Source organism: Rhagoletis zephyria, unplaced genomic scaffold (assembly GCF_001687245.7).
Source record: "Rhagoletis zephyria isolate East Lansing unplaced genomic scaffold, Rhagoletis_zephyria_1.1 Rzeph_scaffold_07149, whole genome shotgun sequence".
In the NCBI taxonomy this organism is placed as follows: domain Eukaryota; kingdom Metazoa; phylum Arthropoda; class Insecta; order Diptera; family Tephritidae; genus Rhagoletis; species Rhagoletis zephyria.
The window spans coordinates 10,992-24,416 of record NW_016164232.1 but is presented as its reverse complement, the minus strand read 5'-3'; the positions used below and the strand labels follow the sequence as shown (position 1 = coordinate 24,416).

The 13,425-nt window shown below is 37.7% G+C and overlaps 3 protein-coding genes across 3 annotated transcripts; 1 reads left to right on the top strand and 2 right to left on the bottom strand.

Moving 5' to 3' along the window:
- The first annotated feature begins 2,947 nt into the window (after positions 1 to 2,947).
- Positions 2,948 to 4,937, top strand: LOC108373917 (UDP-GlcNAc:betaGal beta-1,3-N-acetylglucosaminyltransferase-like protein 1). Its single transcript, XM_017629855.1, has 6 exons — positions 2,948 to 3,317; positions 3,996 to 4,074; positions 4,118 to 4,251; positions 4,363 to 4,464; positions 4,496 to 4,590; positions 4,672 to 4,937. The coding sequence occupies exons 1-6, from the start codon at positions 3,116 to 3,118 to the stop codon at positions 4,903 to 4,905; spliced, it is 846 nt and encodes a 281-aa protein (XP_017485344.1). The 5' UTR covers positions 2,948 to 3,115; the 3' UTR covers positions 4,906 to 4,937.
- Positions 4,938 to 5,195: 258 nt separating this feature from the next.
- Positions 5,196 to 8,443, bottom strand: FIG4 (polyphosphoinositide phosphatase FIG4). The gene is made up of 3 exons (XM_017629860.1): positions 8,204 to 8,443; positions 6,515 to 8,141; positions 5,196 to 6,453 (listed from the first exon to the last, which is right to left on the bottom strand). Exons 1-3 carry the CDS (start codon positions 8,282 to 8,284, stop codon positions 5,561 to 5,563), a joined length of 2,601 nt encoding a protein of 866 aa, XP_017485349.1. The 5' UTR covers positions 8,285 to 8,443; the 3' UTR covers positions 5,196 to 5,560.
- A 2,174-nt stretch (positions 8,444 to 10,617) lies between these two features.
- Positions 10,618 to 12,565, bottom strand: png (pan gu). The gene is made up of 2 exons (XM_017629856.1): positions 12,239 to 12,565; positions 10,618 to 12,059 (listed from the first exon to the last, which is right to left on the bottom strand). Exons 1-2 carry the CDS (start codon positions 12,404 to 12,406, stop codon positions 11,373 to 11,375), a joined length of 855 nt encoding a protein of 284 aa, XP_017485345.1. The 5' UTR covers positions 12,407 to 12,565; the 3' UTR covers positions 10,618 to 11,372.
- Between the last annotated feature and the right edge of the window lie 860 nt (positions 12,566 to 13,425).

Genomic DNA, 13,425 nt, shown 5'->3' with positions numbered 1-13,425 from the left:
TTTCGCCCTACTCTCTACCTCAATGGAAAAAAATCTTTGGTAGCACTTACGTTTCCACAACGGTTCGATCTACGTAATCGGAACGATCCAAGGACTATCACACCAGTATTTTACACAAAAACCTGTTGGGTAATTTGTACGCTATTATTAAAACTACAGAGAAACACTTGCATCAGATTCAATATAAATATTACCACAATTTATATTGCGTTTAGGGCAAAAATATCACTGGCCGAGAAATAAATCATACCTTGATGGTTAGACTAAAGTAATTTTGACAGTCAGATATACATAGCTAGGCTACAATCTTCGGATAGATGTTTTTCACTATGTGTCAGTCCAACCTAGAACGCGTGAGCTGACGCAAGAGCGTTTCCATCAAGTAACCGAACTAGNAAGAAGAGTGTTACCAAGTAAGTACGTAATAAATATTGTATCTGAATTGTGAACGAACAAAATGCTTTTTACTAATATATGGAAAAAACCATTTTCGCCCTACTCTCTACCTCAATGGAAAAAATTTTTTGGTAGCACTTTCGTTTCCACAACGGTTCGATCTACGTAATCGGAACGATCCAAGGACTATCACACCAGTATTTTACACAAAAACCTGTTGGGTAATTTGTACGCTATTATAAAAATTACAGAGAAACACTTGCATCAGATTCAATATAAATATTACCACAATTTATATTGCGTTTAGGGCAAAAATATCACTGGCCGAGAAATAAATCATACCTTGATGGTTAGACTAAAGTAATTTTGACAGTCAGATATACATAGCTAGGCTACAATCTTCGGATAGATGTTTTTCACTATGTGTCAGTCCAACCTAGAACGCGTGAGCTGACGCAAGAGCGTTTCCATCAAGTAACCGAACTAGTTATTTTCAATTCCTCCTTGAAAATGTTAGTTCGGCATAGCGTTCACGTTCCCATAGAGATTTCACCGACAGTGAAATTCTTATTCTGTCTTCAGGTTATTGAGAGAGTGATATAGAGCTGGAAAACTATCGATGGTCGTGGCCATTTGAGTTATTTATTGCAAATTTTATTATCAATGCTTGTATACAACCAAAAAGTTAGTAAATTTATTAAGCTCAACGTTTGTTGAGTTTATTTTTGTTGTTGAAATAAAAGTTTTATAATTAAAAATTTGTTTGGATCAATGATGGGTATTTGGAGATTATCTTATTTTTGAATGTGTCACCATGAGATTTCACNGTCAGATATACATAGCTAGGCTACAATCTTCGGATAGATGTTTTTCACTAGAACGCGTGAGCTGACGCAAGAGCGTTTCCATCAAGTAACCGAACTAGTTATTTTCAATTCCTCCTTGAAAATGTTAGTTCGGCATAGCGTTCACGTTCCCATAGAGATTTCACCGACAGTGAAATTCTTATTCTGTCTTCAGGTTATTGAGAGAGTGATATAGAGCTGGAAAACTATCGATGGTCGTGGCCATTTGAGTTATTTATTGCAAATTTTATTATCAATGCTTGTATACAACCAAAAAGTTAGTAAATTTATTAAGCTCAACGTTTGTTGAGTTTATTTTTGTTGTTGAAATAAAAGTTTTATAATTAAAAATTTGTTTGGATCAATGATGGGTATTTGGAGATTATCTTATTTTTGAATGTGTCACCATGAGATTTCACAAATAATCATGAGAAAAAAAAACTTATTCATTCCGATATAATTAATTTGTATTTTACAAAGGTTTTTCTTATCCAAAACTATTCAATTGTACAATATGCCTAATCGGGGGGAAATGTTCTAAGCAGAAAATAAATTGCCAAATGAACCACCAGTGGCAACTGTCGAAGTGATCAGTTGTTTCGAAGGTTGCAAGTTTTTGCAAATTTTGCGTTCTCGGACTTATGTGGATATTTTGTCTCTTTGAGAGCGAATGCTGCTAAATTCTCAGAATTTTTGCTGCTGGACAATTTTGCCCGCTCAATACGAGTACACACCTAATTCCTTGTCTACAAAAGTCATTTGACAACGCCGCATATTTTTCACTCGGCTGCTGGTTCAATCAAACTATTAGGTGAGTTCACTCTTTGATNGTGATCAGTTGTTTCGAAGGTTGCAAGTTTTTGCAAATTTTGCGTTCTCGGACTTATGTGGATATTTTGTCTCTTTGAGAGCGAATGCTGCTAAATTCTCAGAATTTTTGCTGCTGGACAATTTTGCCCGCTCAATACGAGTACACACCTAATTCCTTGTCTACAAAAGTCATTTGACAACGCCGCATATTTTTCACTCGGCTGCTGGTTCAATCAAACTATTAGGTGAGTTCACTCTTTGATCGAAAATGCGAAAGGCAAAAATTAGCGTTTGTTTTGTTGCTTTGCTGTGCGTTTGTGCGAAACGACGCTATAACGGTGCCATATGTTTCTTGTAAAAAAAAACCGCCNGGGCAAAAATATCACTGGCCGAGAAATAAATCATACCTTGATGGTTAGACTAAAGTAATTTTGACAGTCAGATATACATAGCTAGGCTACAATCTTCGGATAGATGTTTTTCACTAGAACGCGTGAGCTGACGCAAGAGCGTTTCCATCAAGTAACCGAACTAGTTATTTTCAATTCCTCCTTGAAAATGTTAGTTCGGCATAGCGTTCACGTTCCCATAGAGATTTCACCGACAGTGAAATTCTTATTCTGTCTTCAGGTTATTGAGAGAGTGATATAGAGCTGGAAAACTATCGATGGTCGTGGCCATTTGAGTTATTTATTGCAAATTTTATTATCAATGCTAGTATACAACCAAAAAGTTAGTAAATTTATTAAGCTCAACGTTTGTTGAGTTTATTTTTGTTGTTGATTGTTGAAATGAAAGTTTTATAATTAAAAATTTGTTTGGATCAATGATGGGTATTTGGAGATTATCGTATTTTTGAATGTGTCACCATGAGATANGCTTTGCTGTGCGTTTGTACGAAGCGTCGCTATAACGGTGCCATATGTTTCTTGTAAAAAAAACTGCTAATATTTGCACTGTCGCTCAAACGCACACAATTTCGCATCAAAGTCTGAACTCTAATATTGTGTTGCGTTGGTGTGTTAAAATTGCAAATATGCAAATCCAAAGTGTACGATTAGTCAATGGCGAAAAGGGGATTGACACAGTGCACAGCTGTGCATATACAAAAGCAACAAATGCATCTAGCGCAGCAGCATTTGCAGCGAACACACAACAGAGTGACATCAACCGCGAAGGAAGAGGAAGTAGAAAACAACAAAAAGTTTAAAATTGAGGTTTGTGTCTTTGATGATTGCAGTACAGATTGCGCAGCGGAAATTCTATAAAAAGGGGATACGGACGCATATTGTGCGAAATGAANTCTAGCGCAGCAGCATTTGCAGCGAACACACAACAGAGTGACATCAACCGCGAAGGAAGAGGAAGTGGAAAACAACAAAAAGTTTAAAATTGAGGTTTGTGTCTTTGATGATTGCAGTACAGATTGCGCAGCGGAAATTCTATAAAAATGGGATACGGACGCNAAAGTCATTTGACAACGCCGCATATTTTTCACTCGGCTGCTGGTTCAATCAAACTATTAGGTGAGTTCACTCTTTGATCGAAAATGCGAAAGGCAAAAATTAGCGTTTGTTTTGTTGCTTTGCTGTGCGTTTGTACGAAGCGTCGCTATAACGGTGCCATATGTTTCTTGTAAAAAAAACTGCTAATATTTGCACTGTCGCTCAAACGCACACAATTTCGCATCAAAGTCTGAACTCTAATATTGTGTTGCGTTGGTGTGTTAAAATTGCAAATATGCAAATCCAAAGTGTACGATTAGTCAATGGCGAAAAGGGGATTGACACAGTGCACAGCTGTGCATATACAAAAGCAACAAATGCATCTAGCGCAGCAGCATTTGCAGCGAACACACAACAGAGTGACATCAACCGCGAAGGAAGAGGAAGTAGAAAACAACAAAAAGTTTAAAATTGAGGTTTGTGTCTTTGATGATTGCAGTACAGATTGCGCAGCGGAAATTCTATAAAAAGGGGATACGGACGCATATTGTGCGAAATGAAAGCGACAAACCGGAAACACACAAATTTTTGAAGTTTCAAGAATTTATTTCTTATTATTCTAGTTGACTATGGAAGCAATCGGCCTATAGAAGTTGCTTGCGGCACACATTTCTGCTTTCAAGATATTGACGATAAAATGTTGCTAGCACGCTGCAACATGAATGCTTTGTGTAGAATTTTGATTCCGATTCAAGGCATTCTTTTTATCACGCTGTTCTTCTTTTATAATTTTTTCCCCCTCTCAGCTCATTAAGTTTGTAGACGCACCCGGTAAATCAACATGCCGCGTTACGCGCTGCCGCGAGAAATTTACACCGCCAATGGTCCGGCAGTAATTATGCCCATTTGGTTATGCCATCAGCAAGTCTACGAACGCATAACGGGCGGATTTTGCGAGCACGGTCATGGTACCCTCTTTTATGCTACTCTATCGCTATCATCCGGCGGCCGCAACTTTCTTAGTTTTTGCTGAAACGTTTTGGCAATTGTTGTGTAGCGAACGATGGCGTACTGGGTTAACAATTTGGAATGCCGCCAGCGGATAAGCGTAAAGTGCATACCTCTTGTGATGTAGATGAGAGTAAGTCTGAGTGTACGGTTGATATGTGTTTTAGCATTTTTCAAGTAAGAAGGTTTCTAATTTTATTTTAAAGAAAATAAACAAATCATATAATCACTACGAGAAGCAAGCACATAGGTTCACATATTTAGTGCCCATCGTGCATTTCACGCATGAGCGGCCGCTAATGATTTTTTGCATGAAATTAAATCTCACCAATAGCGCTTTTGAAGCGAATTTAAATAGCTTACATTTAAACGAGGGTAGAGATTACGTACTTTTTACGTAAGTGGAATGGCTATAATAAAGTGAATATCGTCGTTTAAAATANTGAAATTAAATCTCACCAATAGCGCTTTTGAAGCGAATTTAAATAGCTTATATTTAAACGAGGGTAGAGATTACGTACTTTTTACGTAAGTGGAATGGCTATAATAAAGTGAATATCGTCGTTTAAAATACAAAACCGCGTATGTGAGGTTGCATAAATTCTTTTCAAGAGAGTAAAAACGCTCATATTTCAAAATGGTTCTCTCTTTTATAAAGCAATCGTATTTCTTGCTAGTATATTGNTAAATTCTTTTCAAGAGAGTAAAAACGCTCATATTTCAAAATGGTTCTCTTTTTTATTAAGCAATCGTATTTCTGGCTAGTATATTTCAGCATGAATGGATAAAGATTGAGACCAGAGCTTGTGTGAGCAAATCCAATTTTTGACAGCAAATGTCAGTTAAGCGGTTTTGTACTTTAAACGACGAGATGCTCGACAGGAAAACATAATTTTTTCACTCGTGAAATACGTGTTCCTTATAATTGCGTGCATTTTAGAAGTGCAATAAAAAATTAACTACTAATCATAATACTTTATACACAATTAACATATATTCAAACGCATTTTAGTCATAAAACGCTTGCATAACTTGCTCAATATTTTCATCAGCTCTTTAGAGCATTTGCACGTAACGATATAGTACATCAAACTCTTCAAATTTCGGCACTGCATTGAAGTTGCGCGGCACCTTGCAATATTCCGCATATATTTTTTGACTTTCCTCGCTCACTGTGGGTGGTTTCACACTCAAATACGAATTAGTTCCGTAATCACTTAGGGGTCGCAAGTTTATGCCACGCAATAGCTTTGCCATTTCATTATCGCGTTCACGTGGCGCCAACGATGGCGAAAGTGCAAAATGACTATTGCTTCCACTACATAATTTTCCCATTTGCACATATTTCTTGTAAATGGCCATATTCGCTTTAGATGGATTAGTGATCTTACATCCGTACACCTCTTCCATAGGCGGTAACAGCGACTCTAACGTAAATATGTCTTGCTCCACGGACTCAGTTTGATTTGCATCCTTAATGGAATAGCCTGCACTTATATCCTCATCAGACGAGGTATCATCTGCTTCGGATGTGGAACTCGATGAGTTGCTATTGGTGGAGCTGGTCGAACTTTGTCCGGTTAGGTTGGGATTTTTGCTTGCTTTACGATCCTGTATTTGCCGCTGGAATGGTGAGTAGTTGGTGCGGAATGTAGGCATGTAACGCAAAGCAAGCTGGCTAATCTCGAAGGCGATGTGCTCACTGAGATCGGTCCATTTGAAAGACTGATGGTAGTTGGCATATGCGTCGATCATTTCCAGACCTTTGGAATGTACACGAAATAGTTCTTTTACAATTTTATTCGAGTCCGAAGTGGAGTGGGGTAGACAGGAGCGCACCTTGTGGCGCACCCAGTCTGTAATGTGGCGCGTCTCATTTTGTGGTGTAAGCGGCTTATAAACGTTATGCATATAGTAATCTGTTTGCAATTCCCAAATTGGCTGATTTTCTGCAAAATTAAGATGCAAAATAATAAAAAGAAACGAACTTTATATACAAAAGATACCAACGTTTCGTATGGCTTTTGCTCGGTATGTAATAGCCCAGGAATAAGTTAATGCTGTGCTGCTTCTCGGTATCGCTGAAGGTGTTGCTGTAATAACGACTTAGCGTTTGCATGATGTCATTGCCCTGCGAGGCCCAAGCTGCTGTCTTTCGGTAAGTTTTAATGCGATGCACAAGCTGAGAGCCACCATACTGCAGCGCTAGCGTGTCACCATGCTCTTCATACAAATTCTCCAACATCGTTACACAATCTGAGTCGAATTCGAGTTTAGTGGATTTGACAAATCCTAAAAGCTCTAGTTGATGACCAAGCGCACATTTGCCTATGGCAAATTGTGCCGTATTTGTGCGATCTAGACAATCGACGCAATTCGTACGCACTATGCCTTTTTGAAAAGTGCATTCGCTACCACGCGCCTTGAAAAACATGCCGGTCTGTTGCACGACGCTCTCCGCTATGTCAGCTAGCATTTCCATGACATTGCCACCAGCTCGACTTTTGCGCGCCATGTCGAAGTGAATGTGCTTCATACGGTGTTGCGGCGGCAAGAACTGATTAAGGTAGCGTATGCTATAGACCAGTTCCTTAGAGATAATCGATTCATGCTTGCGTTTCTCATGTTTTTTAACCAGATTCAAAATGATAATAGGCGCGCCATAATGAAAAAGTAGGCGATCGAAATGACGCGCTGGTGTTTGCGCATATGGATCACAAATATCCACTTGAATCTGTGGTTTTGGTACCATCTTGACCACGTCTTGTGACCAGTGTGAGGGTATTGAACCGCGCATTTGTGTGAAGGAGCACATTCGTTGACCATCTGTAACAATTTGTTCCGTCTCAACTTCATTTGCAACATCGCCTTGATAGTTAGCGCCGCGTTTGAGAAATCGCGTGCCCGCAAATCGTGTACTACGACGTGCAATTAAACAGACGTTGACATGTCTTCCAAACACACTAATACATGACTGACTAATGTAGCCATGTGTGACCTCTAATAGCCAATCTTTAGGAATAATGCCACGCATTGGCTGCAAGAGGAAAGCATTCCAGACAAAGCGCGTACGTGAGTTGCTGCGAAAGGCATAATTCACACGCTCATCAGGCGCTACCACATTGTTAGTAAGCTTATTCCAGTCCGGCAACGGCTCATCGTGCTCCAAATCGACATTGGGTCCCACAAAACGCGGTGCTGATTCATTATACTGCAGAGTACGCGTCAAATCGTACGAATAGGAAAAGTAAAAATTACTGCGCAAATCGATACTCTGAAACATTTTTTTATAACGCTCCTCATAAGGATGCGGTGTACGCAATGTTGTCGGTTCGTTGACGCGCACCATTACCGTATCCTTGATGGTGTATATCAGATGCATGCCAATGTGTGCGCAACACTTACGCTTGGTAACGAGCAATAAATAATAGCCTTCGAGGAAGCGTACAAAACCTAGAACGCCGTAGGCTGATGTTACGCGCGGTGAGCTACCCAGCGATGCCAGGAATCGACGTATTTCAAGCGCATTCAACTCATCTGGATTCTCATCGATGACAACGCGGTCATGTTGAGTGCGATCAATTGTGAGCATACGAAAACGGGTTTCCCGATTATTGCTGCCAACAAGGTAGAGACGCTAAAAAGTTTAAATACCAATAAATTAAGCTTGGCAGGGTGAATATGGTGATAAATGCTTACGCTGCGCGTTTCGTATAGAACCACTTTCTGTATGGCACTAATAAGTGGATTAAAAAATATATTTGGGTTGTTGTTGTTCATTTTGTAATATTTATGTTTTTTTAATTCTTCGCAAAGTGGTTTTTCCAAGCAACATTAGTATAAATTTCGATTCATTGCACTGTGATGATAAATCCTTTATTTGTGGAAAAAGAAACAGCTGATTTTTACTTTAGAGATAACAGAGCCGGCATTGCCAGAATTTCGCACAATTATTTATTTACATAATCATGGCCAGATTGATGGTGGCCAGCGTTGCCATTTTGATACAATTGAAACATTTTTGGTACTTTTTTGTCTAATACCATTGGGGTATTTACAATCGTGACGTAAGTGTCGTATTGTGGTATGACCTAAACTTTAAACTCCTAAAAAATATATTAAGGGGGTTCGCTAAGTACCATCAAAGTTATATTATGAATTTTCGCAATGTTAAAAAATAGTTGGTGGTGGTTTCAAGTTTTCCAAACAATTATTTAAGCTTTTAAAAATTACGACATACAACAATACGACGCTTACGACATTCTGACAGACATCGAAAACATGTTGTATGTTTTCGTCCATGTAAAATCTGTGAAACGAAAAAAAGGTTTCCCTGAAAACTACGTAAAAACGCACAGTCCACGTATTCCAATTGGTGTCTGCACTAGTTTTTTTTTTCCATTATTTATCGAAGTGGAAGCCATATTTTATCATCTTTAATATACCATTTCGGAATTATTTTTAATTGGCTGGCCACATTAAAATAAGAATGAAAGTAAAAGGTTGTTTATGAAAAGAAATTAAAGAAAAAGTTTTTGGTTTTGTTTTTGTGCAGCAAAACTATAATCGAAGGATGTAAGAAATGTCAAAGAAAACACTAACCACCGGTGTGAACAACCCTCAGCCCACAATCCCAAAACTATGGTATAAAGTGAAATAAGAAGTTCAAAAACAAAAATTTCCACATATTTTCCTTTTGCTTTGGCGGCATAAACTGTCAAAATCTGTAACAGTGTGTGTGGAAAATCAAATAAAATTTTTCAATTTGATATTTTACGAGTTTAAGGGAATCCCCTAAACACGATTTTGTTGTCGTGTAGACATGATATAACAAACTTCCTTCCTTCAAATACTAAGCTGCATGAAGCGATTTTTTGACAGGCGATAATTTCCTGCAAAAGTTGACTTGCTGTTTACGTTGAGGCAAGCGATTTTTGAATCACCATTTACACGAGCGATTTTTCTGGAGGAATGTTGAATCGCCTACAAAATCGCCTCTTGTAAATCCAGCTTTAGGCCCATCTTATTATCTACGTTCTTTGGTAGAGATTGGTGATTAACTTCAAGAGCTAATTTTTAGATCATACACTTAAATGGCCAATATTGACAATTTAAATATGAGATATGCAACCCTGTGTTTGTACCAAACAACCAAGTTTGATAAGTAGGTTGTTTTATCAATCTTGCCAGAGAACAATCAGCTGTTCAGTACAAAATGTAAACAAACAAGCAAATGCAACAACAATTTCAAGGAGCAAGCGACAGTGTTGCCACTTGTTTGGCATAATTAAATAAAGTTGATCTGAAACCCAACGAAAGTTAAATGGCATTTAAATAACAATCAAAAATTAAACCAAAAAACGTTAATCGATAAGAGGAGAAAACACGTTATAATTGTAGCGAGTGTGAACATGACGTATTTGGGCAAAAGAGAAAGCACGCTCCTGATGTTCCCACTCGTTACAATTATAACGTGTTGTCTCTTCTTATAGATTTACGTTGATCACATATATGTATCTCGGTAACCGTTCTACCAATTTGTACCAAACTCGGTGTGGTTATTGTACTTGCCACATAGAAGCAAAACGTTGAAACTTATTGAAATCGAACTAAATTTACGGCCGCTTTTCATATAACAGTAAATTTCAGATATGCTTGAAACTTCTATATTTCGAAATTTAAGGACGCTAATTTACTCAAAATGGATACACCTCGGTTTACCATGTAGCGGTAGCTTTCGGAAAGGTGAAAAACATATATTTATACTTGCGCCGGGTATTTAATGTTCGGCTCCGCCCGAACTTAGACTTTTTTACTTGTTTTTTTATACATACGGCCGTTCGTCCGTTTTTATGGCTGTTTCAGTCTTTAATTATTGGCTTTGTTATTTAAAGCGAGCACACTGACACGAGTTTATTCCATATCGCGTTTGATGCCATATAAACTAGAAACTCTCCGAAGTTACACGGTTTGGTCAGAAGAGTTTTTGCTGGCAAAATCTTGAAAAGTGTCAAACTTAACTGAATTTAAATTAATGGAAATTAAAGAATAAACGAAAATAATCTAAAAACTAAAAAAAAAAAATTAATTGAAAATGGAAGGAGGCATTCTGATTTTGACTCGTTATTACCGCCATCGACTTCCGCCATTTACTGATACTAACTAGACAATCTTTTCTGAAATCCGTTCCAGGTATTTATAAACTTGACTCTTCCATCATTTTTTGAACAAAATCTGTCGATAATTTCGCATTGTATGAGCCCAGTCTCAAAATACGTAAAAAAAAAATTTTACTTTTTCTGACAATACTAATGTATATTTATAACTTTTCGAGACTATTACAAATATGGAAAAAATTACAACTAAAGTTCTCTATACAGTTCTATGCGAGCGTGAACGTGCATGTATGCAACCGACTCTATAGTGAACAAGGGGAATTCACAAAGACAAAAATTCTATTTGCATTCTTTTGCGTGCTCGCACATCTGATTTGCTCACATATGAATGCTTTTTGAGTGCGAGCTCGGAAAATATGCATATAATAAACTTTAAATAAGTTTTTTTTTATACTTCTGAAAGATAGTTTCGTTTTCTTTCTTTACATAATCAGCCCAATTCTGAATACTCCCAGGGAGTTTGTTCTCCGGGAATTTGTTTCTCCCGAGAAAGGAATACTCCAACAATTACTCTCAGGGAGAAGCATTTCCCCGAAAACTCCCAGGGAGTTTCTGTTCAGAGTCGGTCTGAATAACTATTGCAAAGAGTGAAGTAATAGCAAAGATATCGGTCAAAATAAAAAGTTCACGTTCACGCTCGCATACAACTGTACAGAGAAGTTAAAGCTTACAATACAAATTAACTTGCAAGTTTATTTGCTGCATTTAAAATAATTGTTGTAGTATGAAATCGCAATTCTTGGATTGCCAGTGACAATGCTAAAAACCGACACACGTTTCTTCGCATCAACATTTAGCATTTTTTCGCAAAGACAACCCCACTCTATTCCATAACAATGACTTATCGAACCAAAGTTAAGACCATTTTGAGCACTGCTTAGGACTAAACCCTTTAAATCAATTAAGTTCTTAGCGTTTTGAAAAGGACTAACACCATTACACATTTCATACAAAACACATCCCAATGACCAAACATCTGATTTAAAGTCATGTCTTTCTCCCCTCATTACTTCTGGCGCCATATAATAATATGTGCCAATAAGACCTTTTGTTGGATTATGTGAGCTGTGGACGGTCGAAATACCAAAATCAGCTATCTTAATCCTATTTTCCTTGTCCAAGAGTATATTTTCAGGCTTGAGGTCTCTATGAATTATATGTCGAATATGTAAATACTCAAGTCCCAAAAGAATATCAAATATAATAGAATAGAACATATTTTTCTTAATAGGAGGGAAGTGCTTAATGTTTCCGTTTATTGCATCTCGCACTGTACCATTTGTTGCATACTCCATAACAATGTTAACGCTGCTTCTGTATACGAATGCTCTGAAGAATTTAATAATGTTCGGATGTCTTAATTGAGAAATAATATAAATCTGTAAGTAAAAAGCATTGAGCTTACGATGCACAATTTGTGAAGTTTAAATGTATTTGCATTGTTCAACTTTCACAGGCGTTTGGTTTAATCAAAAGTTGGTTGAAAGCGATTTGTTTGCACCTTTCAAACAAAATTTTTACGAAAAGTTGAACAATGCAAAGGCTGCTTTATACACACCTCATCCATCAACATTTTCATCTCTTGGTTGGGCTGGCGAATTCGTATACGCTTTACACAAACATACCGTGCACCACAGTCCAATTTACACTTACAAAGAAATACATGCCCAAAACTTCCTTCACCCAGTATACACAGAGGTCGTAAATTCGGATCTCCTATGTCCATAATAGCTATTATTCCAGCGTTGACGAAATCAATTAGGGTTGGAAAAGACGACTGTGACTTTAGTCAAAAATCGACTTTTCGTTGAAAAAACTCGACTTTTTGGAATCGACTGCAGTCACCTCAGTTTGATTAAAATCGACTCTTACTCGATGACTTCGACTTTCGTTTACTAATGCCATGTTCTGACCGACAACGAAAACACCTTGAAAACGAGTTTTGGGATTGTGGGCTGAAGGCCGTTCACACCAACTGTTGGTGTTTTCGTTGACATTTCTTTCGTCCTTTGTTTACAGTTTTGCTACACAAAAACAAAACCAAAATACTTTTCCTTAAATTTCTTTTAATTACAACGTTTTACTTCCATGCTTACTTTATTTTGGCCAGCCAATTAACAATAAATCCGAAATGACGTATTAAAGATGATAAAATATAACTTCCACTTCGATAAACTAGTTTTCGTTTGACAGTTTTTACGTGGACGAAAACAAAAGTTTTAGGTCGAAAACCAGTTTTACCAACGAAAACAGGAAACAGCTCAATTTTTGCTTTTATATTAAAATAATAATGATGTTGCAGCCACGAGGTTTTCGTGCAAATGAAAATGTAGCTGCCAAACTACCAAATTGCCGGCAATAGATGGCAAGATATAAGCTCTGATATATATTGCTCTTGAAGAGCAATGAGCGGTCTCCATTGGCTATTTATATTCTAACATATGTATCAAGGTATAAACTTTATCCTGTGGAGACGGGCAGTTACACACGGCGATTTTTGTTACGGCAACTCGAAGTTGAAGAGAGCGCGACGAGGAAAGAAGAGGGGCACCGAGTTGCCCGTGCTCGGGCAACACGCTTTGTGCTCCCGTTCGTCTGTGTAAATTCAGTTAGCGGTTCGCAGCTGACAACAAAAATTTCATATAAAAAGGTCGCCGTGTGTAAATGAAACGAGCAACACCTAAAGGGAATATTCCGGGGCCATTTCAAATGAATATTTAAATGGAACTTAAGTTTAATCAAAGA

Excerpts from the sequence above, each read along its gene's own strand:
- FIG4 (XM_017629860.1), bottom strand. The coding sequence starts at position 8,284 with ATGAACAACAACAACCCAAATATATTTTTTAATCCACTTATTAGTGCC. Across the intron at positions 8,142-8,203 it reads TTCTATACGAAACGCGCAGC|CGTCTCTACCTTGTTGGCAG; the intron begins GTAAGCATTTAT and ends TAAACTTTTTAG. Across the intron at positions 6,454-6,514 it reads GAGCAAAAGCCATACGAAAC|AAAATCAGCCAATTTGGGAA; the intron begins GTTGGTATCTTT and ends TTAATTTTGCAG.
- LOC108373917 (XM_017629855.1), top strand. The coding sequence starts at position 3,116 with ATGGCGAAAAGGGGATTGACACAGTGCACAGCTGTGCATATACAAAAG. Across the intron at positions 4,252-4,362 it reads AATTTTGATTCCGATTCAAG|AAATTTACACCGCCAATGGT; the intron begins GCATTCTTTTTA and ends CGCTGCCGCGAG. Across the intron at positions 4,465-4,495 it reads ATTTTGCGAGCACGGTCATG|ATCCGGCGGCCGCAACTTTC; the intron begins GTACCCTCTTTT and ends TCTATCGCTATC.
- png (XM_017629856.1), bottom strand. The coding sequence starts at position 12,406 with ATGGACATAGGAGATCCGAATTTACGACCTCTGTGTATACTGGGTGAA. Across the intron at positions 12,060-12,238 it reads TGAAAATGTTGATGGATGAG|ATTTATATTATTTCTCAATT; the intron begins GTGTGTATAAAG and ends TTTTACTTACAG.